Source organism: Aquarana catesbeiana, linkage group LG02 (assembly GCF_042186555.1).
Source record: "Aquarana catesbeiana isolate 2022-GZ linkage group LG02, ASM4218655v1, whole genome shotgun sequence".
In the NCBI taxonomy this organism is placed as follows: domain Eukaryota; kingdom Metazoa; phylum Chordata; class Amphibia; order Anura; family Ranidae; genus Aquarana; species Aquarana catesbeiana.
This window is the reverse complement of record NC_133325.1, coordinates 186,124,798-186,146,561: the sequence shown is the minus strand read 5'-3', so window position 1 is coordinate 186,146,561 and position 21,764 is coordinate 186,124,798. Positions and strand designations below refer to the sequence as shown.

The 21,764-nt window shown below is 39.9% G+C and overlaps 1 protein-coding gene across 1 annotated transcript in view; it reads left to right on the top strand.

The window, feature by feature from the left end:
• TROAP (trophinin associated protein) overlaps positions 1–19,504 on the top strand; it is a 50,057-nt gene extending 30,553 nt beyond the window's left edge. The window contains exons 9-17 of the mRNA XM_073614030.1: positions 3,161–3,309; positions 3,392–3,476; positions 4,266–4,363; positions 6,768–6,884; positions 6,964–7,050; positions 10,178–10,240; positions 12,089–12,359; positions 12,462–12,643; positions 18,900–19,504. Of these exons, the coding sequence (XP_073470131.1) occupies positions 3,161–3,309; positions 3,392–3,476; positions 4,266–4,363; positions 6,768–6,884; positions 6,964–7,050; positions 10,178–10,240; positions 12,089–12,359; positions 12,462–12,643; positions 18,900–18,932 (1,085 nt within the window). The 3' untranslated portion in view covers positions 18,933–19,504. The remainder of the gene's footprint in view (positions 1–3,160; positions 3,310–3,391; positions 3,477–4,265; positions 4,364–6,767; positions 6,885–6,963; positions 7,051–10,177; positions 10,241–12,088; positions 12,360–12,461; positions 12,644–18,899) is intronic.
• The last annotated feature ends 2,260 nt before the right edge of the window (positions 19,505–21,764 follow it).

Genomic DNA, 21,764 nt, shown 5'->3' with positions numbered 1-21,764 from the left:
TTGGGGAGATGTCTGTTGTATTATTAATTGATATGTATTCCTTTAAAGCTTGTTCAATGACCATCTGATGTAGTGGGTGTTTGAGCATTATGTCCGGTAAGTACCACGTTGGGTCATGCGCTTTTGGTATGGCTGAGGCTATAGTAGTGTATACTGCATTATGGTCAGACCACGGAATCGGAATTATATCTGATGCAATAATTTCTGGTATCATTCCTATTGTTAGAAAAATATGATCTATTCTGGTGAAGGTTTGATGAAGGTGCGAGAAATAAGTGAATTTCTTTTTCATTGGGTTACTTTCTCTCCATGAATCTACCAGATTGTATTTGGAAAGAAGTTGAGAAAAAGGTAATCTAGAGGTTATTTTGGATGGTGTAAAAGGTGATTTATCTAGAAATGGGAGGAGGACCTGGTTCGAATCCCCACACATTATCACTGTTCCTATTTTGTGTGTATTAATCACTTGTAATATATGTGAGAGGAATGGTGTAGGTTGTTTGTTAGGAGCATAGTAGGAAATCACCGTGATTGCTGTATCCATTATATAACCCATGAGTATCAGGTATCTACCTTCTGGGTCTTTAATTTCTGATGATAAGGTGAATGGTGTGGATCGGTGAAATGCAATTAGAGTTCCCCTTTGCTTGGTACAGGCAGAAGCCGTGTAAATTTGTTGATAAAAAGGAGAAATATATTTTGGAGTAGAATCTTTGGTGAAGTGTGTTTCTTGGAGGCATACTATGTGAGCCTTCTTGTTATGGAAAGTACGGAAGGCTTTGGTCCTTTTTTGAGGGACATTTATTCCCTGAACATTCAGGGAAATTATATTCAGTGGTGCCATGGCAATAGATCAAATAGTTTTGACTTACTTTTTGTTATGCAGAGCTGACTGCGCAGATCAACCTGTGTGGACTGAAGAGATGAATAGATAGAAAAGAAACCAGTGAATTCTGGAGTAAAGAGTAAACAAAAAACATATGAGATTAGATGATACATTGTATAAATTATTTTTTGCAAGTAATCACAATTTACCCGTGAAAGAGAATAAATATCTCTCTCAGGGGAATAAGTGCCTTCGTCACACTCCCACATAATATGGTTGGGAGAATGAGGAGGGCTAATGGGGGTACACGGATCTTCCGCTTACAGGAGAGAAGTTCTATGTCAAACGACATCAAAATGATGTTTCATTAATTGGAGTGCAGAATATAGTTTTTGTTGAAATTATTTATTCCAGGGTGGTTGTATATGGTTAGTCTTGCCCTAGGCTAAATAAGTCAGTTAGAAAGGTACTGTTAATAACTTTGGTATTGATGAAGATAGTTTGAATTATTTTGGGATTTTAACCCTTTTAGAGTAAACAATTACATATTTTATTCATATGTAACTGTTTAGATATGTTAACTCATAAAATTGAGGTTGTATTGCTTCAGATTAGAATAAACAAAAACATAATTCTAGGAACTAGTTAGGTAATAATATATTTGTTTTAAGAAAAGAAAGAAAAAGCTTCCATTACTTCTGGATTATTGAACATTTGTCCTAAAAAGTAATAAATCTATTGTTATTACCTGATAATATATAACTGAACAAGAATTTCCTTATTTCACTTATATATTCTAAGGCTATATGAATCAGAAGTAATAAGAAATATAACTGGAATGTAACATGATCCCACACAGTGTGTGACTATCAGAATGCAGTTACATTCAGTTATAAATACAGGTTTTTTATAGAGAACCATCTTTTAGTATAATAAATGAAGAGATATCAGGAATTAGGATGTCAGTCCATTGAATCTTCTTGGTCCATGGATGATGTGGCATAACGGCCACTTTTGTGAGAATGATGATTCCCATTTTGTTCTGAAATTTTCTGGGTGCTGCCTGAAGGTGAAGATGATGCCATTCTTCTGCGTGTGGGAGTGTTGCTGCTTGTGGGTTCTGTCAGATTTAATTTTAAAAGGGTTTGTTGTAGTTCATCTGCTGATCTGCTTCTGTAAATTGTACCTTGGTAGTTAAATCTGACTGAAAAGGGGAAGCCCCATTGATACATAATGTTGTGGCGTTGCAGTTCCATTAGTTGGGGTTTCATGGATCGTTTTTTAGTAATAGTAAGTTGGGATAGGTCAGCAAAAATTTGATAATTGTGTCCTTGAAAATTAAGTTCCTTTTTTTCTCTTGCAGCAATTAGTATTTGTTTTTTCGTTCTGTAATAATGAAATTTTGTGATTATATCACGTGGGGGTCCATCTTTCTTTTTGGCTGTGAGGGCTCTGTGTACTCTGTCCAGTTCTAAACGTTCAATAGGGATATCTGGCTTTAGTTCTTGTAATAGAGCAGTAATAGTAGATTGCAGGTCTGTCACAGTTTCAGGTATTCCCCTTATGCTCAAGTTTGAACGTCTGGCTCTATTTTCGTAATCTTCGAGCTTAGTTTGAAGTATTAAATTCTCTTTTTTTAATTGTTCCAATTCTGTTATATTTTCTTGGGTTGTAATTTCAATTTCATCCATTTTTATTTCTAAGGCTGCGGTGCGGTTTCCCAGCTCTCTTATTTCTTTGGTTAGGCTTTTTGTTATTTGGTCTGAGGTTTGTTTTAAAGCCTTATGAAGCATCTTTTCAAATTGTAATAATATTACTGGGGATGCTGAGGAGTCTTGTGGAGAAGTTTGTGAGAGGATTTGTTCTGTATCTGACTCAAATGGAGAGTCTTGCTGTGACATTTTCTGTCTGTGAGAGCTCCCTGATGCTGTATCTTGTGAGGTGACTGGAGCTGCTTCAGCTGCAGTGAGTGCCTGTGAGCTCTTTGTGAGGTGATTTTTATTTCTGCCACGGTTTCCTCCCAGTACCATATTTCCTGCCCAAACTTTCACAGTTTGTTCCCTGGGGCAAAAAGGTTCAAATGGATACCTTTTGAGCCTGCAGGCTCCACTTTGTCCTTCTCTTCTCTCCTCAGCGGTGTGGAGCTCTAACAATGCATGTCTGCTCTGCTAGGCTCTGCCTCCTACCCTCCGAGATCTTTATTTTTATGCAAGAATGAATCCTATCAGAATGGCCACTGGGTAAATGAATTCATCAGCAGATCGGAATCACTTAGTATGCATGCATACCTACATACATACATTTTGAAGTATTGTGGATGTTTCTTTGTTTCAGATACTTGTTCTGTAGATTTTGTGGCAGATTCCCAAGCTCTTGCCAGCATCCTCTCCAACACTGAAATGAACAGTACCAATTGTCGGAAACTAAGCCTGGCACAGAGAGTACCTATGCAGGGCAGAAGCTCCATGTTCAAGGGTGCGATGGTAAGATCACTTTTAAAACTTCCTTTAGGCTTTTTTTGGAGGCACGGTATCCTTAATTTAATATTCACATTTTTACTTCTAGGCCTTGTCTGGAACCTTTCTGACACAGGCGGCATCACCAAAGCCTGCCTGCGGTCCAAAGTCTAACGTGACAGTGGCACTTAAAGGTACAATGACATTTACATATTGTGCAGCATGAGAATGTGAAAATGCGCGTAAATACCCACACATACATTTTTATTTTTTAAAGTCTGAAAAAGTAGATGCTCAAACAGGAGTATCGTGTACAAGAGGCCTAAAAGTGATTTTAAATCCTATTTTATGTTTAAGATGCCAGTGTTTGGACTTGCCTCATGTGCTGCTGTGTTCTTCTGGCCTATTTGTTATTTTTTACTGGTGCCCTGATCACTTGCTCTGATTTCCATTGTAAGTGTGGCCTGTTGGCTTGCTGGGTCCTAGTGTAGCCAGACTTACAGTATGTTCGTGCTTCTTGAAAGATGACTGCAGCCCTTTGTTATTTGTATATTGTTTATGTAGTATACTGTTATAAAGGATTTTTATTATGTGTGAACGTTATCTGCTCTAATGTGTAAACCCCTGTTCACACCGGTGCAAATTCAGGTGTGACATGGGATTTACAAATCGCATCTAATGTATTTCTTTGGCGCTGTCTTAATAGGTACGGTTTGAAATGGCACGGTTTGAAAAAAATTCCTGCACTACTTTTGACGATTTTCATGTGCGACTTGCATTGATATCTGTACATGAAATCACACAGATGTTGGCAAGCTGCACATGAAATTGTGCAAAAGTAGCGCAATTTCAAAGCAGTTTTAAAGCCGCATTTAGTGTGGCTTAATGAAAGTGTAGGCTTAATGAAAGAAGCTGTTTTCAGATGAAAATTTTCTATGCTCATGTACTATATGCTTGTCCACCTGACCTCTTGTCTTCAACAGAGCTAATGTTCAGTCCTTGTCGTGTTCCTCTGGTAACTAGTGACAAGAACTCTGGAGGGTCAGCCAGGAGAGTGCTTCAGCCACAATCTTCCACTGCGGTTTGTATTCTGGAGTAATATGTCTGCCTTACACATCTATGTTTCTGTAAAATAAGCCTCCCCCTGAGCATTCAGGAAGTTCAGCACATTTAAATCCCAGATACCATTAGTCAAAAATTGGGTGATCCCTTCCAGAGATTAAATGCAGGGGAATGGTCAGGTTTAAGTATTCTCTGAATGTCCCAGGGACCCACAGTTGTTGTAGATCCAACAATGTAAAATGTGAAGACCTTACAATTTTTACAAATATTTTGGAGACATTTGAAATCTAAATAACGTAATCACTTGCAAATCCCTTTCTTGTTGCATTAAGGAAACCTCTGCTAAAGTATATAGGCAGCTACTGCTGACCTTTTCTCTGAAAATGCAAGTTTCTTGGCTGCTGATCTAGTGATTAAAATACTTTGTTCTAGGTCCGGAAAAGCAAAACACATATATGAGAGTCCCTGGGCTGCACAACCCAAGAGTATACAAAAAAAAAAAAAAAAAAAAGGAAAAATTTCCCCAGGGGATTTTTAAGGCAGCAAAAGATTAATTATGCAAAAGTCTTTTATTAAGTCAGAAAGTAAATGATCGATACAGATATACAATAAATTTGATTTTAAAATTCAAGCTCTGGTTTTCGACACAAACAACATCATAGAACATCATTCATAGCAAAAACCCCCTCCAAGGAAAACATGATTTGCCAATTACATTTACAACATTACTATCCACATGAATACCCCAATGCATTTTGACCCTTTAGTTTCTGGTATTCTTCAGGGGGATTTTTATTCTAGGGAGATGTATCAAAAAATTCTAATTAAGACATTGGCAGTATATGAAACATTGTTACAACGTTTCAATTTGTGCAAAATATAGGTCTCCATACATATAGAGGTATATTAACCATTGGGTAGATGAGCGAGTGAGGATGTATCGTACAAACCAGATTGCTAAAAAGCATTTGCGTTCAGTGATGCCATCGTCTCCGCACGTCCCCTCCGCGCCACCCAGGTGAATCCACAGTCCACCGGGCTTGCAAGGGGCCACGCTTTTGGACCTGGAGAGGAGGATGGGGGGGGGGGGGGGGTGTGAGGGACAAAGCACCTGCAATAGGATATTTAGAAATCTTAATAAATAATCATCCGGTATTCTGTGAGTGTCAAGTACTGCTTTGCGACTCCAGACTGGCTGGTACTGGGTCAAATAATAAATTCATGTTAGAGTTACCTATTCATTTTATTACATAGTCTATTCATTTGTTGGACTGATTTGTAAATTATTTTTAGTTAACAAAAAAAAAAAATTAGCATGAAATGAAAAAATGGGTATTACCTAATTGCTCAAAATATGAAGTGAATATGAAATAAGTGAGGTGGTGTAAGTGATAAGATTAGGAGTATAGGAATATGATTTAAACGTGATGCAAGACACTGGGAAACTGGTGTTGAAGAAAAATATAATAAATCATACTAGAAAATATAAAAAACTTGATGGTGAACATTTAGTGCCTTTGCTAGTGAGAAAAGCCATATGTTATGTGAACTCGAGTATAGAGTGCCAAACAAGGAGTGTGTGACGCTGTTTAGGGTCACACACTAGGGCCATGTCTGGATTAAATTAAAATGACAGTATATTAATTAGTTTGTAAGAAACCCTGAAATAGGGAAATATAAGTAAAGGAGGTATTCGCATGGAGTGCCAAACAAGCAAAGAGTGTATGACACTGGATACGAATATTCAAAGTATTTGAGGGTAAAGCCATGTCTATATAGAATTTGAATGACAGTATATTAATTAGCTTGGAAACAAACCTGAAAAGGGAAATATGAGTAAATGAGGTATTCAGTAGAATACAAATATCAGCCTGTCTGGTGTGTTCAAAACGCTGCACTTACTTGGTACTCCATCCTTATTGTGTATATTAGCAGCACTCCATAGATCACCTCAAGATCATCTGGGAGCTGCAAGTTTAAGAAAATTTGTTCTAGGTCCATTGCTGTCAGGGGTTCTGAAAAATTCACTTTGCCCACCCAATTAAAGTGGTTGTAAAGCCTAAACAGTTTTTATCTTAATGCATTCCCTACATTAAAGAAAAATGTAAAAAATTTTCAGTATGTGTATCGCCCCCTCACCCCTATACTTATCTGAGCCTGATCTTGATCCAGAGCTGTCCTGTCTGTAGCGGCTTTCTGCTCTTCTCCCCACTTTAATGGGCTTTGCTGACAGCAGCGGGAGCCATTGGCTCCCGCTGCTGTCAGTCAAATCCTTTGATGGGGGAGAAGGGGGGCATCCATTGCTGCTTTTTTATAGATCCTTTTATCTAACTGCTGTGACTGGAATTAGTATGTAAAGCAAAGTGTAGCTTGTATAACCCAAAGTTGCTTTTACATTTTGTCATTTTCTACATATGTTGCAGAAGTTTTCCCAGCCATACTCTGTCACATCAAAGCAACCGGTGTTTCCAAAAACTCCAAGAGCGCTGGCACTTGAGAAAGCAAATAAGTGTCTCGAGTCTGAGAAGACAGATGTTCAGGTATGTAGAAAAAAAAATTAGGAAGGTCATGCTTTCACTTTTTGTTCTAACAGCAAGCTGCTTTGTTTTTTATATGTAGACGTCTTCAAAGTCGATTGTAAAGTGGGCAGATGAGATGTCACCATCTTCCTTATCTGAGGTTTTAAATGTACAAGAACCTGACCTGGTGAGTATGTCTTAGGAATCTCTTATAAACAAACTGCTGTACAAATTGGAGCTGTGAAATCAGATTAAATATAAATTAACATAGGTTTGTGAATGATGCATGCCATATTTTTTTCCAAGAACACATCTCAATCGGAGAAGAAAAATTTGTATATAATGCAGCTTACCAGTCATGGATGCATTCGTTTACACCATCTATATCTCTGCCTGTAAACTTTGCATTGCTGAGAAACATTTCTTTTTTTTAAAGAATAGCTATCCTTGAACGTATGTATGTATGAACATATGAATGTGTTCTGTTGGGGTATTTCTGTCTCATGAACTTGTAAACTTGTTCCAGTGTTTTTACTATATAGGGTTCTACTAAGTGAACCTTACACAGGTGTATTTACAGTCCCACTTTTTTGTTTTTTTCTTTCCTCATGTATTTTTATGTTACAAAATCAAAAAAATAAACACCCTTTAAAAAAAAAAAAAAAGAATAGCTATCCTGAAACTCCGTGTATGAATATCTATGTATTCGTATGTGCTGTGTTTGCCTGACTGTATATCTCATGTTTGCTCCTGTAACAAGAATAATTGACTAGGACAATTTGTGCTTTTGTTATTAAAGATATGTAAACGTTTGGTTTTAAAAAAATGAAGTAAAAAGGACAAACATGTCATACTTTCCTCCTCTGTGCAGTTGGTTTTGCACAGAGTGGCCCCAATGCTCCTCTTCTGGGGTCCCTCAGCGGCGCTCCTGGCTCCTCCTGTTCTCGATTGCCCCCTTATAGAAGCGCTCTTCCTCGGGGGACTCGTGTGGGTGCGCTCCCGTGTCTTGCTGCTGCATCCATTGACAGACAGCAGGACTCGGCTCTGCTCCCACGTCAATGGATTTGATTGACAGCAGCGAGAGCCAAGGCTGCGCTGCTATCAATCTATCTAATCAGGACCTGAGAAAACCAGCTGGAATGGGTGTGCTCGTCACAGGAATGATCATGCTCAGGTAAAAGTGGGGGCTGGTGCACTAAAAGGTTTTTTTTTACCTCAATGCATGCCTTTACCACATGTGGCCACATATTTCTCTTGGATTGGGGTCTTGTTAACTAATTGGAGGATTACAATGATGCCCCCAAACCATGCAGAGCATATGTGTCTTTATTCAGGATAGTGGAGCAACAATTTAATGGGACCTGACCTTAAACTCCTGCTTAAATTTCAACTACTTTGTGTACAGTAGAAAAATAGCATACAGCTCAGCTGCATTTAATTGTTCTATACTCCATTGCTGCTCCTCCTGCTTTAACTGTAAGCAGCATGTAGTAAACCGCATCCGAAAAAAATAAATAGGCAGTTTTAAATCATAATGTGCTAGTATGCACTATGGTACTTTAAGCAGTCTTTACCATAGTGTTCAATCGCTGTGCCCTGAGGCTTTTAAATGTAGTACATCTGGGGTAGAGAGGTGTGTGTTTAGTTATGTGCAAGTACAGTGTGTGAGCACTGGTGGCAATCTGGATGTTGCAGAACATTATATACATTTTCCTAATCGTACATTAACCACTTTCCGCCCGCTCACCGTAATATGACGTCCTGGGCTTTGAGCGGGTATATCTGAATGATAACTAAAGGCAACATTATTGTTTTTTTTTTTTTTTATTTTGGATAGAATGGAGAGGGTTTAGAAAGCCTGTCTGTTCCCTCGTTAAGGAGATTCCTCCTCCTTGATTTGTTCTAATAACCATGATCATCGGAAGTGTATAAGTATAAAAATCCCAAATTTTGGGTTGAGCCCAAAAAAGTAATAGAGGGGAAATCTTCCAAGTTCTGGTGACCTGGCGGGATTTCCTCTTACTTTCTGTTTTTGGCTATGGACAGGAAGTGAGGGGAAATCTCCCCAAAGGGACACAGATGGGCAAAAAAAAAAAATCTGACGGGTTATAACCCTCCATTACTCTATCCAAAATGGGGGGGCTTTGCCTATAGTTTTACTTGAAGGGACACAGGATAAAGTAATTTTGGTACCTTTTGCTGTACTGCTACCTCGTTGTCTCTGGGTGGACACAGAGACCATGAGCCTCTGTTGCCAACTTCTGAGACAAGGTGGGGACAGAGGTGAGAGGTGTCACAGCTGCAGGGAGAGATGCAAGGGCCATATGAAATGGACTGGAGTGCTTAATTTGTCCCGTGGGCCTTGTATTTGGCACATGAAGCCAAAAGTTACCTTTGGGAACATGTTACATGTTGCACCTGTTTTTAGGGTGGAATATGTAACATGTTCCCAGTGCTGCAGCCGCTCACCGTTCCCTCTTCTCGCTGTGACAGCAATACAGGGAGAAGTTGCCCGTGCTAGCTGTCACTTTTTTGAAAGTGTGGGTGTGTAAATGAACTACAAGGCCCGACATACTTTGCGGCTGTCGGCTTGTAGTTGTCAATAAATTACTACGGTGCTGTAGTAGTTAATTGAGTCTTTCTGTTGGTGTGAAACTGCCTGGCCATACGATGTACAGGTTGCAGGAGAAAAAAAAAGTAAAATCCCTCTCCCTCTCTCTCTCTCCCCCCCCCCCCACACTCTCTCTCTCTCTCTCTCTCTCCCCCCCCCACACTCTCTCTCCCCCCCACTCTCTCTCCCCCCCCCACACTCTCTCCTCCCTCTCTCTCTCTCTCTCTCCCTCTCCCTCTCCCTCTCCCTCTCCCTCCCTCCCTCCTTTCCTCCTCCAGAGGTCATAAATGGGGGTGGAACCTCCTTTTACTTGAGCATATTATGGAGGAAAGTATTGAGAACACTGATTTTATAGCAGAGAATAGAGTTGGGAGGGTTGTGTACTTCAGGAACTGGATTTTACTTGTAAGTCAAAAATGCCTGTTGCTTTGTAGACAAAGTTCTCTTAATATAATTTTCAATCTGCTAAATAGCCCACACAGACGTAAAATAATGCTTCTTATAGTATATAATGTAGTTTGAAGCAAATGTATGTTGTGGAAAATGTTGAACTTTCAATGCTATTTATAACCATGGGATTTGTCAGGTTTTACTGTAATGTTTGAATTCTTTAATATCTAGACTACATTTTCAGGCAGACCTGGATGACATAGCTGATCTTTATTTCAAAATGACTTCTTCTGATCAATTTCCTTTTGTGTAGGAAGAAGTAGCTATGCGGTTATTTTTAGATGGAGATGGGGCAGGAGACTCTGAAAAGAAAAAGGTAACGTATTTTCCGTTTTATAGCAGGGAAATTTTGTCTGTATTGCCCATAGCAAACTGTTGTTAACTTGAGGATGAATGTGTTTACAGAAAACATTGACCGGATAATTGATTTACTTCATTGGTATGATATAAAAAGAACTTAAACTCCTAGAGTAAAGTTCAGATGACCTGTAAAGCTTTTCATCTGTTGTGAAAGTATAAACCACAAAATGACAGGACGCCCATGGTCATTTAGTTTCTAAAAGTGGCAAGGCTCAGGCAGGCATGACCTCTATCCAAGGAGAATTGATTTGCTTGTCTTTTAATATTTTGGTCATGCAGGAGTGGTACTTTTTTACATTACAAATGTGAGTGATTTTTCCCTGCACTACCCAACATGTATTAACAAAAAAAATGCAAAGAAAAACTCTTGATTGCTGCCAGCACTGGCTTGTGTTCCCACATCCACAAAATAAAATAACTAAGTGCAGCATAATCTATGTACAAACCATATTAAAGGGTAAGTTCGCCTTTACAGAAAAATCTGTAAGGTGAACTTACACTGGACCCACTCCTTATTTCCCGCTAACCTGGAGCCTGGCGATCACCCGCTAGGAGACCCCGTATAGCTGCCTCACTGGTCTGGGGCTTAGAAATCCCCTCGGCTTAATTTCCTAAACTTATCTAGTCATGAGGTAGGTATAGGAGCATTCTAATTGGTCGGCGTCATCACATGGGCGGCGCTGACCAATCAGAGCCTGCGTAGCTCGTCCTGTCGGCGAAGGGGGAGAGAAAGCCGCAGGGATTTCAAATCCCTGGACTGGTAAAGCGGCTATACGATCTTTCAGAATGCTGATCGCCAGACTCCAGTTTACCGGGACCAGCTGCAATGGGAAGGAGGTCCAGCACCTGGGCGTAAAGCGTTAGTTAACCCCACAAAAAAATATAGATTTTTAAATAACACTTTCATATCCTGGCAGAGCACACTGTACCTTTCTTTTATAAAAACGAGCGATGTAAATACCATTTTAGAGCTGTCTTCAGACCAGTCACGTGACTCTCGGCTGGTTTCCATGGCTACTGCAGGAGAGGCTGAGTGGCCATGTGATCTCCCCGGCTGATGTCAGAGGGAGATCATGGCCCCTCCTGCAGTGTCCATTCATCAGAGCTGTACAGTGGCTGCGAGTCATGTGACCAGCCTGAAGACAGCACTAAATCAGTATTTACAATGCTCGTTTTTCTGTAAGAAAGGTACAGTGTGCTCTGCCAGGCTCTAATAGAGAGTCTGGCAGAGTTTGAGTTATATGAGTTAACAAACCCTTTAATAAAGCTCAGATGAAACCAAAATTCCATTGTAGTGCAGTATTTTAAAACTCCATCTATTTTATTTGGCCACAAAAGGCGAGAATTAGAAGGAAATCTAATCACAAATACAGCACACACCTCTCATTTGCACTGGAATTATTTGCCACTTTACCAGTACATTGCCCCCTTAAGACATACGATCAGCATCATCTCCACATATGACAGAACCTTACTTCTGGTTGTGCGTGATGATGTCATGTAGCGCCCCTCTTGACGTATTTCGCCATGCCCCTCACAGCTTAATCATGGGGAAATGAGAGCTGTGATGTCTGGCTTCTCTATATATTGCTAGTGGTTGTTTACTGTGTAACCATTGCATCCCCGGCCTGACTATGGATCCACGGCTCTGTCGGCCATCTTGGAAGAGGGGAAAAACCGAGCTAGATGATCGCACATCATTTAAATTAAGCTATGTTTTTGTCATGTGGACCTATGTTAACCTAACTGAACCTGTTAAATGATTTGCAATACTACACACCTGTAAACCTTTCTCTTTTTATAGGAACCCACTGCAGTGTCTGATCCTTTGATAGTGTTAGAGCGTTCTTCAACAAAAGCACCACAGCAGAAAGAACTGGTCCAACCTGCTGCTCATAGAGCTAATGTTGGAGATTCTCAGAATTTTCAGCTGCACAGTCAGATGCACCTTGCACATTCATTACAGCCAAGTGCCAGTGACTCCTCTTCCAGCATTTTGTCTGGTATAAAATCCTCTGTGCCACTTTCTTTTCTTGCTCACCCTGCTGTAAAAGCTCTGCAGTCTTGCACCTTGGGTAAGAAGTAGTGTTTGGTACACACAGTAACTTGTAATAGTTTGATCCAAGCTAACAATTTTTAAATTAAATATTTCTAACACGTCATTATCCTTTACATAGGTCCTTCCTCTTTACCTGATATTGCACGATTACGATTACAAGCTGCAGTGTCTGCCAAGCAGAGATTTTGGGAAGCGCGTCTCGATGAGGAATGTGCTTTCTATACAACTCGAGGTGTTTCTGGCTCTATTAGAAGCTGTAGGGACCCCGTATCTATCTTTCTAGAGAAACAGGAAGACATGGTAAGTGATTGGCATGGTCCCGAAGCATACATTTTGATGTAGCAAAACTTAAACGTGGTTTCAAATTGGTGGCCTTGTATGGACGGTGAAACCCAAGGTGTCCCAAAGCGCTTCAAAGTGGGGATTATGAATAGCAAAAGGGACCAGATGAGGATCCCTGGTGCCATAGGTGGCTTGACATGGAGGTTCTATATGGGTCACCAGGTGTAGATTTGAGAAATCGGAATCGGGAGAGTGTTATTAAAATTGCATGAGCTGAAAACTGTCTCTTGTTGGTGCTCAGCACCAGACAATGGGCTCCATTCACAAAGTGGTACCTTGCCGCATCCGAATATAAGGTAAGATACCTCCCAGCGTTTTTCAAAATTTTTTGGCAGTCACTAAAAAATACTACTAAAATACCAAAGTTACCGAGTTATTTTATGAAGTCATGCGGTGTTTTAGTAGTAAAAACCTGTGGTAATTTACTGGTGGCAGCTGGTGTCCTTACCACAGGCTGTAAATAGCTGGTTGTTAACGAGCGGCGCACCCTTAATCGATGAGTCATCAGCTGTCAGTGGGGTTTCCCGCTGACAACAGAATGTGTAAAAAAAAAAAAAAAAAATGCTGCCAATGTATTTTGGGTCGGGTCTGTTATGGATTTTGAGGGGAACCCCCACGTCAAAGTAAAAAAAAAAAAAAAATATATATATATATATACTAGAGCCTTATCTGAATAATAACAGGCCACATTCCCTCAACATGGGGGTGGGGGGAGAGGGATTGCTTTGGAGTACATGGACTCATTGACCAAAAAAAAAGTGTAATGTAAAAAAGACAGTAGGCAGTTTTTGAGTCCTTTATTTAAAAGACAAAAAAAAGAAGAAAAAATCCCTCGATTTGTAGGTCCATCGTCAATCTCGATGGCCGCCGACCCAAAAAAACAAAATGCTTATCTGACAATTCTTAAATAACTAAAGCCCCTTAGTTATTTAAGAACTAGCAGACAGCGAAGCAGGCAGACGATGGGAGCTTTCGTCGGGAGTCACAAGAGTGCTATATACTGCTGATGAGAAAAGGTATTTAGCAGTTTTATATTTTCTAAAATAATAGCATTTCCATGTTCTGTGTACTGTGGGGGACCAGATATAGTGAATGCATGGTCCTGGGTTTAGTAACACTTTAGGTAAAAACGATGAGCTCTTATTTACCAGACTCTGCAAGGCCAGTCTAAAGTTACCAGGCTTTAAGGCCCGTACATACAATTGGCAAATCGGACAAAAAATACCTTTTTCAAAGCGATTGTACACTGATCGCACAGCTTTTGTCTGAAATTATCTGAAGGGAGAAACATGAATATTTTCTTATACAATACCAGATTGTAACATTTTCTTTTTAATCTGTACAGTTTTCGTCCAAAAATACAATACATTACATCACTGTTCAAAGATAAAGCAAGTGCTAATATTCTATATAGATCCTTAATCCTTATAGTGGTTAGTGCTTATAACCTTTGTTAGTGACCTTACACTCACTACATATATCAAACCATGTAATGCTGTGCAGTGAGTACAAATGCCATATTGAAACTTCAAACACACTACAAAATATCACATCAACAATGCAATGCATTGAATGTGTTGATATCCCACTAAAAATATTAAAAAAATAAATAAATAAAAATAGACAGATTTAAAGTTCTTTTTAAATTATTCCAACATCAAAGTCCTATATATTTGCACTTAATTCAGATTTGTTCCATCCACCATGCTGCTTCAGTGAAGTAAAAAACACAGATCAGAGTGCTCCACCACCAGTGATGCAAAAAACACTCACCAGTGTCTGATGACGCAAACATAGCGAAATGCATAGAGGTTGTATCGTTGTTGTTGTTATACCGGTTGACTGCAGGTGACGTCACATCTGTTCGGCAGTGGAATGCACGCCAGGAGTTAGTGTAGAAAAATGGTGCCGTCTGTTTCACCATCTGGCAGTAGCTTTATGGTTTGAACAATTTATACAGTGGGGACAGAAAGTATTCAGACCCCCTTAAATTTTTCACTCTGTTATATTGCAGCCATTTGCTAAAATCATTTAAGTTCATTTTTTTTCCTCATTAATGTACACACAGCACCCCATATTGACAGAAAAACACAGAATTGTTGACATTTTTGCAGATTTATTAAAAAAGAAAAACTGAAATATCACATGGCCCTAAGTATTCAGACCCTTTGCTCAGTATTTAGTAGAAGCACCCTTTTGATCTAATACAGCCATGAGTCTTTTTGGGAAAGATGCAACAAGTTTTTCACACCTGGATTTGGGGATCCTCTGCCGTTCCTCCTTGCAGATCCTCTCCAGTTCTGTTAAGTTGGATGGTAAACGTTGGTGGACAGCCATTTTTAGGTCTCTCCAGGGATGCTCAATTGGGTTTAAGTCAGGGCTCTGGCTAGGCCATTCAAGAACAGTCACGGAGTTGTTGTGAAGCCACTCCTTCTTCGTTATTTTAGCTGTGTGCTTAGGGTCATTGTCTTGTTGGAAGGTAAACCTTCGGCCCAGTATGAGGTCTAGAGCACTCTGGAGAAGGTTTTCGTCCAGGATATCCGTGTACTTGACCACATCCATCTTTCCCTCGATTGCAACCAGTCGTCCTGTCCCTGCAGCTGAAAAACACCCCCACAGCATGATGCTGCCACCACCATGCTTCACTGTTGGGACTGTATTGGACAGGTGATGAGCAGTGCCTGGTTTTCTCCACATATACCGCTTAGAATTAAGGCCAAAAAGTTCTATTGTGGTCTCATCAGACCAGAGAATTTTATTTCTCACCATCTTTGAGTCCTTCAGGTGTTTTTTAGCAAACTCCATGCAGGCTTTCATGTGTCTTGCACTGAGGAGAGGCTTCCGCCGGGCCACTCTGCCATAAAGCTCCGACTGGTGGAGGGCTGCAGTGATGGTTGACTTTCTACAACTTTCTCCCATCTCCCGACTGCATCTCTGGAGCTCAGCCACAGTGATCTTTGGGTTCTCCTTTACCTCTCTCACCAAGGCTCTTCTCCCCTGATAGCTCAGTTTGGCCAGACGGCCAGCTCTAGGAAGGGTTCTTGTCATCCCAAACGTCATCCATTTAAGGATTATGGAGGCCACTGTGCTCTTAGGAACCTTAAGTGCAGCAGAAATGTATTTGTAACCTTGGCCAGATCTGTGCCTTGCCACAATTCTGTCTCTGAGCTCTTCAGGCAGTTCCTTTGTCCTCATGATTTTCATTTGCTCTGACATGCACTGTGAGCTGTAAGGTCTTTTATATAGACAGGCGTGTGGCTTTCCTAATCAAGTCCAATCAGTATAATCAAACACAGCTGGACTCAAATGAAGGTGTAGAACCATCTCAAGGATGATCAGAAGAATTGGACAGCACCTGAGTTAAATATGAGTGTCATAGCAAAGGGTCTGAATACTTAGGACCATGTAATATTTCAGTTTTTCTTTTTTAATAAATCTGCAAAAATGTCAACAATATTGTTTTTCTGTCAATATGGGGTGCTGTGTGTACATTAATGAGGAAAAAAATGAACTTAAATGATTTTAGCAAATGGCTGCAATATAACAAAGAGTGAAAAATTTAAGGGGGTCTGAATACTTTCTGTCCCCACTGTATATACAGATATGCTAATTGAGCTGGTGCTGATCTGGGGACATTGATATGTAAGCGCATATGATTGGGGGATATTTTTTTTTTTTTTTAAAGGGAGATTTTTAAATAAAATTGTGTTGCACGATTACCCCGTTATTTTCTTTCTGGGTAATTGGTGTACATCTTGCTGAGGAGAGATAAATTGGGATGGGATGAAAAAAGGCTGATTATCTTGGTTATACCAATATGCGTGGTGGTCCAGCAGGCCTTAGGGCTCTGGTGAGTGTGTTAATTGCAACACTGGTGGTGGAGCACTCTGATCTAGGAGGAGTTTTTCACTTCACTGAAGCAACGTGGTGGGTGAAACGAACTTGAATTAAGTGCAAAAATATGGACTTTGATGTTGGAATAGTTTGAAAAGAACTTTAAAGGAGAAGTCCAGCCAAAACTCATTTGGCTGGGCTTCTCCTATGGGTCACAGGAGTGCAATTCGTTTTGCACTCCTGTGACCCTCCTGAAGTCCGCTCTCTGCTGATGTCGCTGGAATTGGTGCAGACACTGCGTGATCACAACAATAAAGTCTGGATCCATCAGGTGCCTGGACTGATGTCTGTCTCAGCCTCTCAGTGAGCCGATGAGAGAATGAGACGGTCGCTCCCCGCCCCTCCACATATTTTCCAGCACTGCCTTAACCCTCTTGGGGTTAAGCCTTAACCCACTGTTATACAAGCTGTACACTCACTACTTTGTAACAAAATGTCATTTCTTCAGTTGTCACATGAAAAGATGTAATAAAATGTTTACAAAAATGTTAGGGCGTACTCACTTTTGTGAGATACGGTATATATTTTTTCAATAGTGGGATATCCACATATTCAATGCATGACATTGTTGATATTTTGTAGTGGTTTGTGTTTTGTTGTTTTTTTTTTTTGGGGGGGGTTTTTTGGGAGATTTTTGGATTTTGTTTTGAAGTTTCAATATGGTATTTGTACTCGCTGCACAGCATCACATGGTTTGATATTTGTAGTGAGTGTAAGGTCACTAACAAAGGATATAAGCACTAATCTCTATAAGGATCTATATAGAATGTTAGCGCCCGCTTTATCTTTGAACAGTTTTATAATGGTGTGTTTCACACTTAAAGGGGCAGCTGGTACAAAAGTCTATTAGTTATAGGTGGTGCCATTTATATTAGAAAAAAACAAATATATTACATCACTTCCAAATTTTTACTGCGTCGTACGAGAATTAATTTTTGTACTTTATTAACCACTTCTTTTTTGATATGGAGACTAGCATCATTCAAAAATAACTGGACAATCATTTGTCCAATAATCTTGTGTGTTCCATGCTTTCTAATACAGGAGCTACTGTCTTTGTGAAATCCCAGGGCTTTGTGGCTGACCCAAAAAGTAGGGGCGAAAATAAATAAGAAATGTACGTCCCCTACAGCAAAATGAAAGTGGAACCCCCAGGGATATCCATGCACAGCCATAGGTAAAAATAAATACCCATAGGGGAGATGAGAGCAGGCCAGAAAGCCAGCTTGCAGGCAACCTCTGGGGTGGCACTGAGAGGTGAAAAAAAAAAAGTGGATGGTGTGAATTTTTTCCACCAGTGAATTTCTGAGTTTGGGAGCTTTTTTTAATCAAAGCTACACAAGGAGGTTTGAAAAGAAAAGGGGAAAACTAAAACCCTTTTTTTCAATAGAAAAAAAATAAAATGGTCAGCATAGTCACTTACCTGTATGGTAATAATTGCCACCTCAACTACCATATAGTAAAAGAAAGAAGTGTGATCTATGAGGATGAGCAGGTGATTGAAAGGTTTGCCCCCCTCCATTCAAACACTTGGTTTTATTCAATGAAGCTGTAGTAAGGCTTCTGTGAATAGAATAGCTGAGCAGGGCATAGCTGGGCACTCTTGCTGAACGACCTGTCACCGCTCCCTCAGTTCTATTAACCCCTGCCACACCGGAAGTTTATGGTGGCTGGTAGGGATGGAGGGGGGCTTTGGATGAGGAAGATTTTACCTAAACCATGATACAGCAGCACAAGGGACACATCACACTGATAAGTATTTTTTGGTTTATGCACGCAATGAAACGTGGTTAGTGTTTGCAGCTTATCTATATTTGTTTCACCTCACAGAGGCATCAGTCCATCTTTGGCTCACAAGACCCCCACATAATTAGACACTGATAAGTATTGTTCCTTGTGCGTATTACATGTATATTTTAACTAAACTTTCGCTTTAAAGAACCATATATGTTCTTTTGGGTCCTTTAAAAGTGCCAGATTGCTCCACATTATAATTTAAAAAGAAAAACTCCAGATAGTTGCTGATTGAATTGCACAAATTAAATGCTCAACAATTGGCTATACTGGCTTTTTTTACAACCAATGTTTTAATGTTTCTTCAGTAAAGTGAAATGTGTAAATGTGATTACTACAGTCGGCTTGTTTTGACTGGTGTGGTCCTCTTAGTTCTGTATTACTGAATAAGCCAGTTGTTTTCCTTTTGTAGTCTTTGAATAAAGTAAACCGAATACTTTTTAATTGTAATTAGTTTTTTTTTTTTTTTTTTTTCAAATGTCTCTTTTCTGACTTTTTTTTAATTTAATTTTTTTTCTCATTCTAGCACTTTACACCTATCTGTCCTGGAGAATCGTGATTTCTTATTGGTCTCTCGCATGAGTATAAGCAAAGAAAAGGATGCACACTCTTTTTTGGAAATGATCATTTTTGACGGAGTTAACAGTTACCAGGACAGTTGCTTTCTTAAACTGCATTGGCATCTAAATCCATTTAAGAAAAGACCTGGGTGCTAAATTAAATGCACTAGATGCTGCTAGGTTAAGGCCATCTCTGTAACCGGTACACTGTGTTTCTGTGTATACTCTGTGCACTATACAGAAGAAATATTGAAAGAATTTTCCAGTTCAAAGCATGCGTTTTATCCCTTCATAGGAATCATTACAGCAAAAGTTTTCTGCCTTTACCCTCCATTGCTGCTGCGCAGTAGGGGACTACTGCAACATTGGATGTGACATCTGGTAACACCTGTCCATGCAGTAATGACGCTGCTCTAGGAAATGACAGTATGCAGACTTGAGAGAGAATCACAAGGTGTAAACTCCCTTGTATCATGCCAGTAATTGGGTTCCCCAGGACTTTGTTTTATACTCCTTTTTCATTCTAAAGTAAAGTTAAAATAAAACACTATTTATATTTTGAAATGAACAATTTGTGTTTGAAGAAAAAATTATTTAAAAGCAGTTTTTTATAATACATGCACAATCAAATTTTTTTTCTTGTCCCCTCTCTCAGCCCCCATATTGTTCATCTACTTTGAAGTGCATAGAGAGAGTTGCGGCGAGAGGGAGAACCTGGCCAGGACAGAATGTGAAACTGAATCAACCAGACAGAAATAAAATATTTAAAACTACACATTTTGGCTGAAACTATGCTTTCAGTCTATGGGAAAAAATAAATCTATCTTACATTTAGCCCTAGTTCAGATTATTTTGGAATAATTGGCCTCATACTAAATTCTACCTGAGCTGTAAACCTATATGGCCCAGGAGAAATATAATCTATTTTTTTTTTATGGCTCTACCCGCTATGCTAAAATGAAGAATAAACCACTTTAGTTTTGGCTTTGTGATGGAAGTGATGTATACAGATCAGGTTCTATTATGTACTGATTTAATGGAAGGCTTTGCTTTTTGGTTTGTTAGTCTACTTTACCAAAACCTGTCTGGATATATCTATGTATTCATTGTTACTTTAGTTTAAGGCTGCTTCATCTAATAAAGCTGAAGAGCATTGTCAAAAGGGAGACTAGAATGAGACCTTAAAAACCCAGATGTAAAGATTTCTACAAAGGTGGTGTGGTAAACCATACCCAGTGGTGGTCTGGGTCTCTCAGCAATAGCTTGATGACTAAATAATGGGCTCACTTTACTTGTGATGAAAGACTGCAGCTGTTAAAGCAGAGATAAGGTGATAAAGACCTGGAGTGGGTTTCTTCGAACGAAATACATTATAGGGAATGTTGGCAATGATGCATGCAGGAAAAGTATAAAAATCAAAGCCTTCTTTTCCTAGAAGGTTGGATCTGGGAACTGGGCAAACTGTGCTACCCATCCCATTATGCAACTGTAATATTAAAAAATTGTCACTAGAGGGAGCTCTCAGCACATGGCTTATCACAGGGTCAGCACTGTATAATTTTCCCGCTAAAAAAAATCACATTTCTGGGGTAAAAGTTTTTCATAGCTGGCTAGTCTTATTGTACAGTCAACTAAGCTTAGATACAATGATACAAGAATAAAAATACCTTCCAAACAAAATATAATTAAACCGATTGAAATAAAAGTGGCATCGGTCAGCTTTGCAGTCTGCATAAAACGAAGAAATAAAACTCCTGTTATATACAGTCAGTACAGTCACTGCAAATCTGAGACCAGTTTATTAAAAAAAAAAAACACAAAAAAAAAAAAACACAAAAAAAAAAAAACAATTTGGGTTTCCGCAGTCATTGTGTTTGTTTGTGTGTGTTTAATTTTTTTAGGATATCCCTAGTCTCTGACAGTCTTTCTCTTGGGATCCCCAACAGTTTCACAGCAGCCTTAGAACTTACTGCAGTGTATGCAACATGCCTCACTGCCATCACTAAAACAGGCGACTTCCAGGTAGTAACAGCTTGCCTACCCTTCTCCCACACATTGGCCAGTATTTTGAATTGTTAAAGAACTCCATCTTCCCACACACTTTTTACAAGCTGGCACAAACTAACTATGGCCCTCACTAACCTGCGAGGCTACTGGATGTGTGGTATAAGCTGTATGTAACTGCGGCTTAATACAGCGTGCCACACTGTGTTCAGGGTGAGAGCTGAGACTTCCTGTCTCATACCCGGAACGCAGGAGAGTCTACCACAACAGCGCTCAGCCGCTCAGAGCAAACAATGTTTCTTTATTGTACATCATGGGACACAGGGCCTTAATTGGTTAATGGTTATAGGCCACCTTCAGGTGATGGATACTGGTTATACCCAATCCAAGAAGCTCACTCCTTATATAACCCCCCCTCCTTCCAGGAGCACATCATTTTTTTCGCCAGTGTCTAAGGTGTTGGTCACGAGTGAAGATGTGCTCTAAAGAGCTCCAGGAGGGATCCATGCTGGATTTAAATAGCCTCCATAAAGGCCAGATACATCCAAAGTGCCACTAAGGCCTAAAAGGATGGTACCTGGGGCCTTGTATCCGAAGCACGAGGTTTTGCCTGTAACGCCTCTCTTTGAAGGGCTTGACCCCAGGAACCCAGGGCTTTGGTCTTGCTACATTACCTAGCTTTCCTGGTGGGGTGCTTATACAGGTCCAAGGGTTGGAACCCCGTTTTAGGGACCCGGTCCTTGAAGGTTTGCTAAACGCAACCCACCGTGATGGGTGAAGGTTGGATTGTCTGTTAATTCAGCAAATCCTGTGGCGGGGATAAGGTA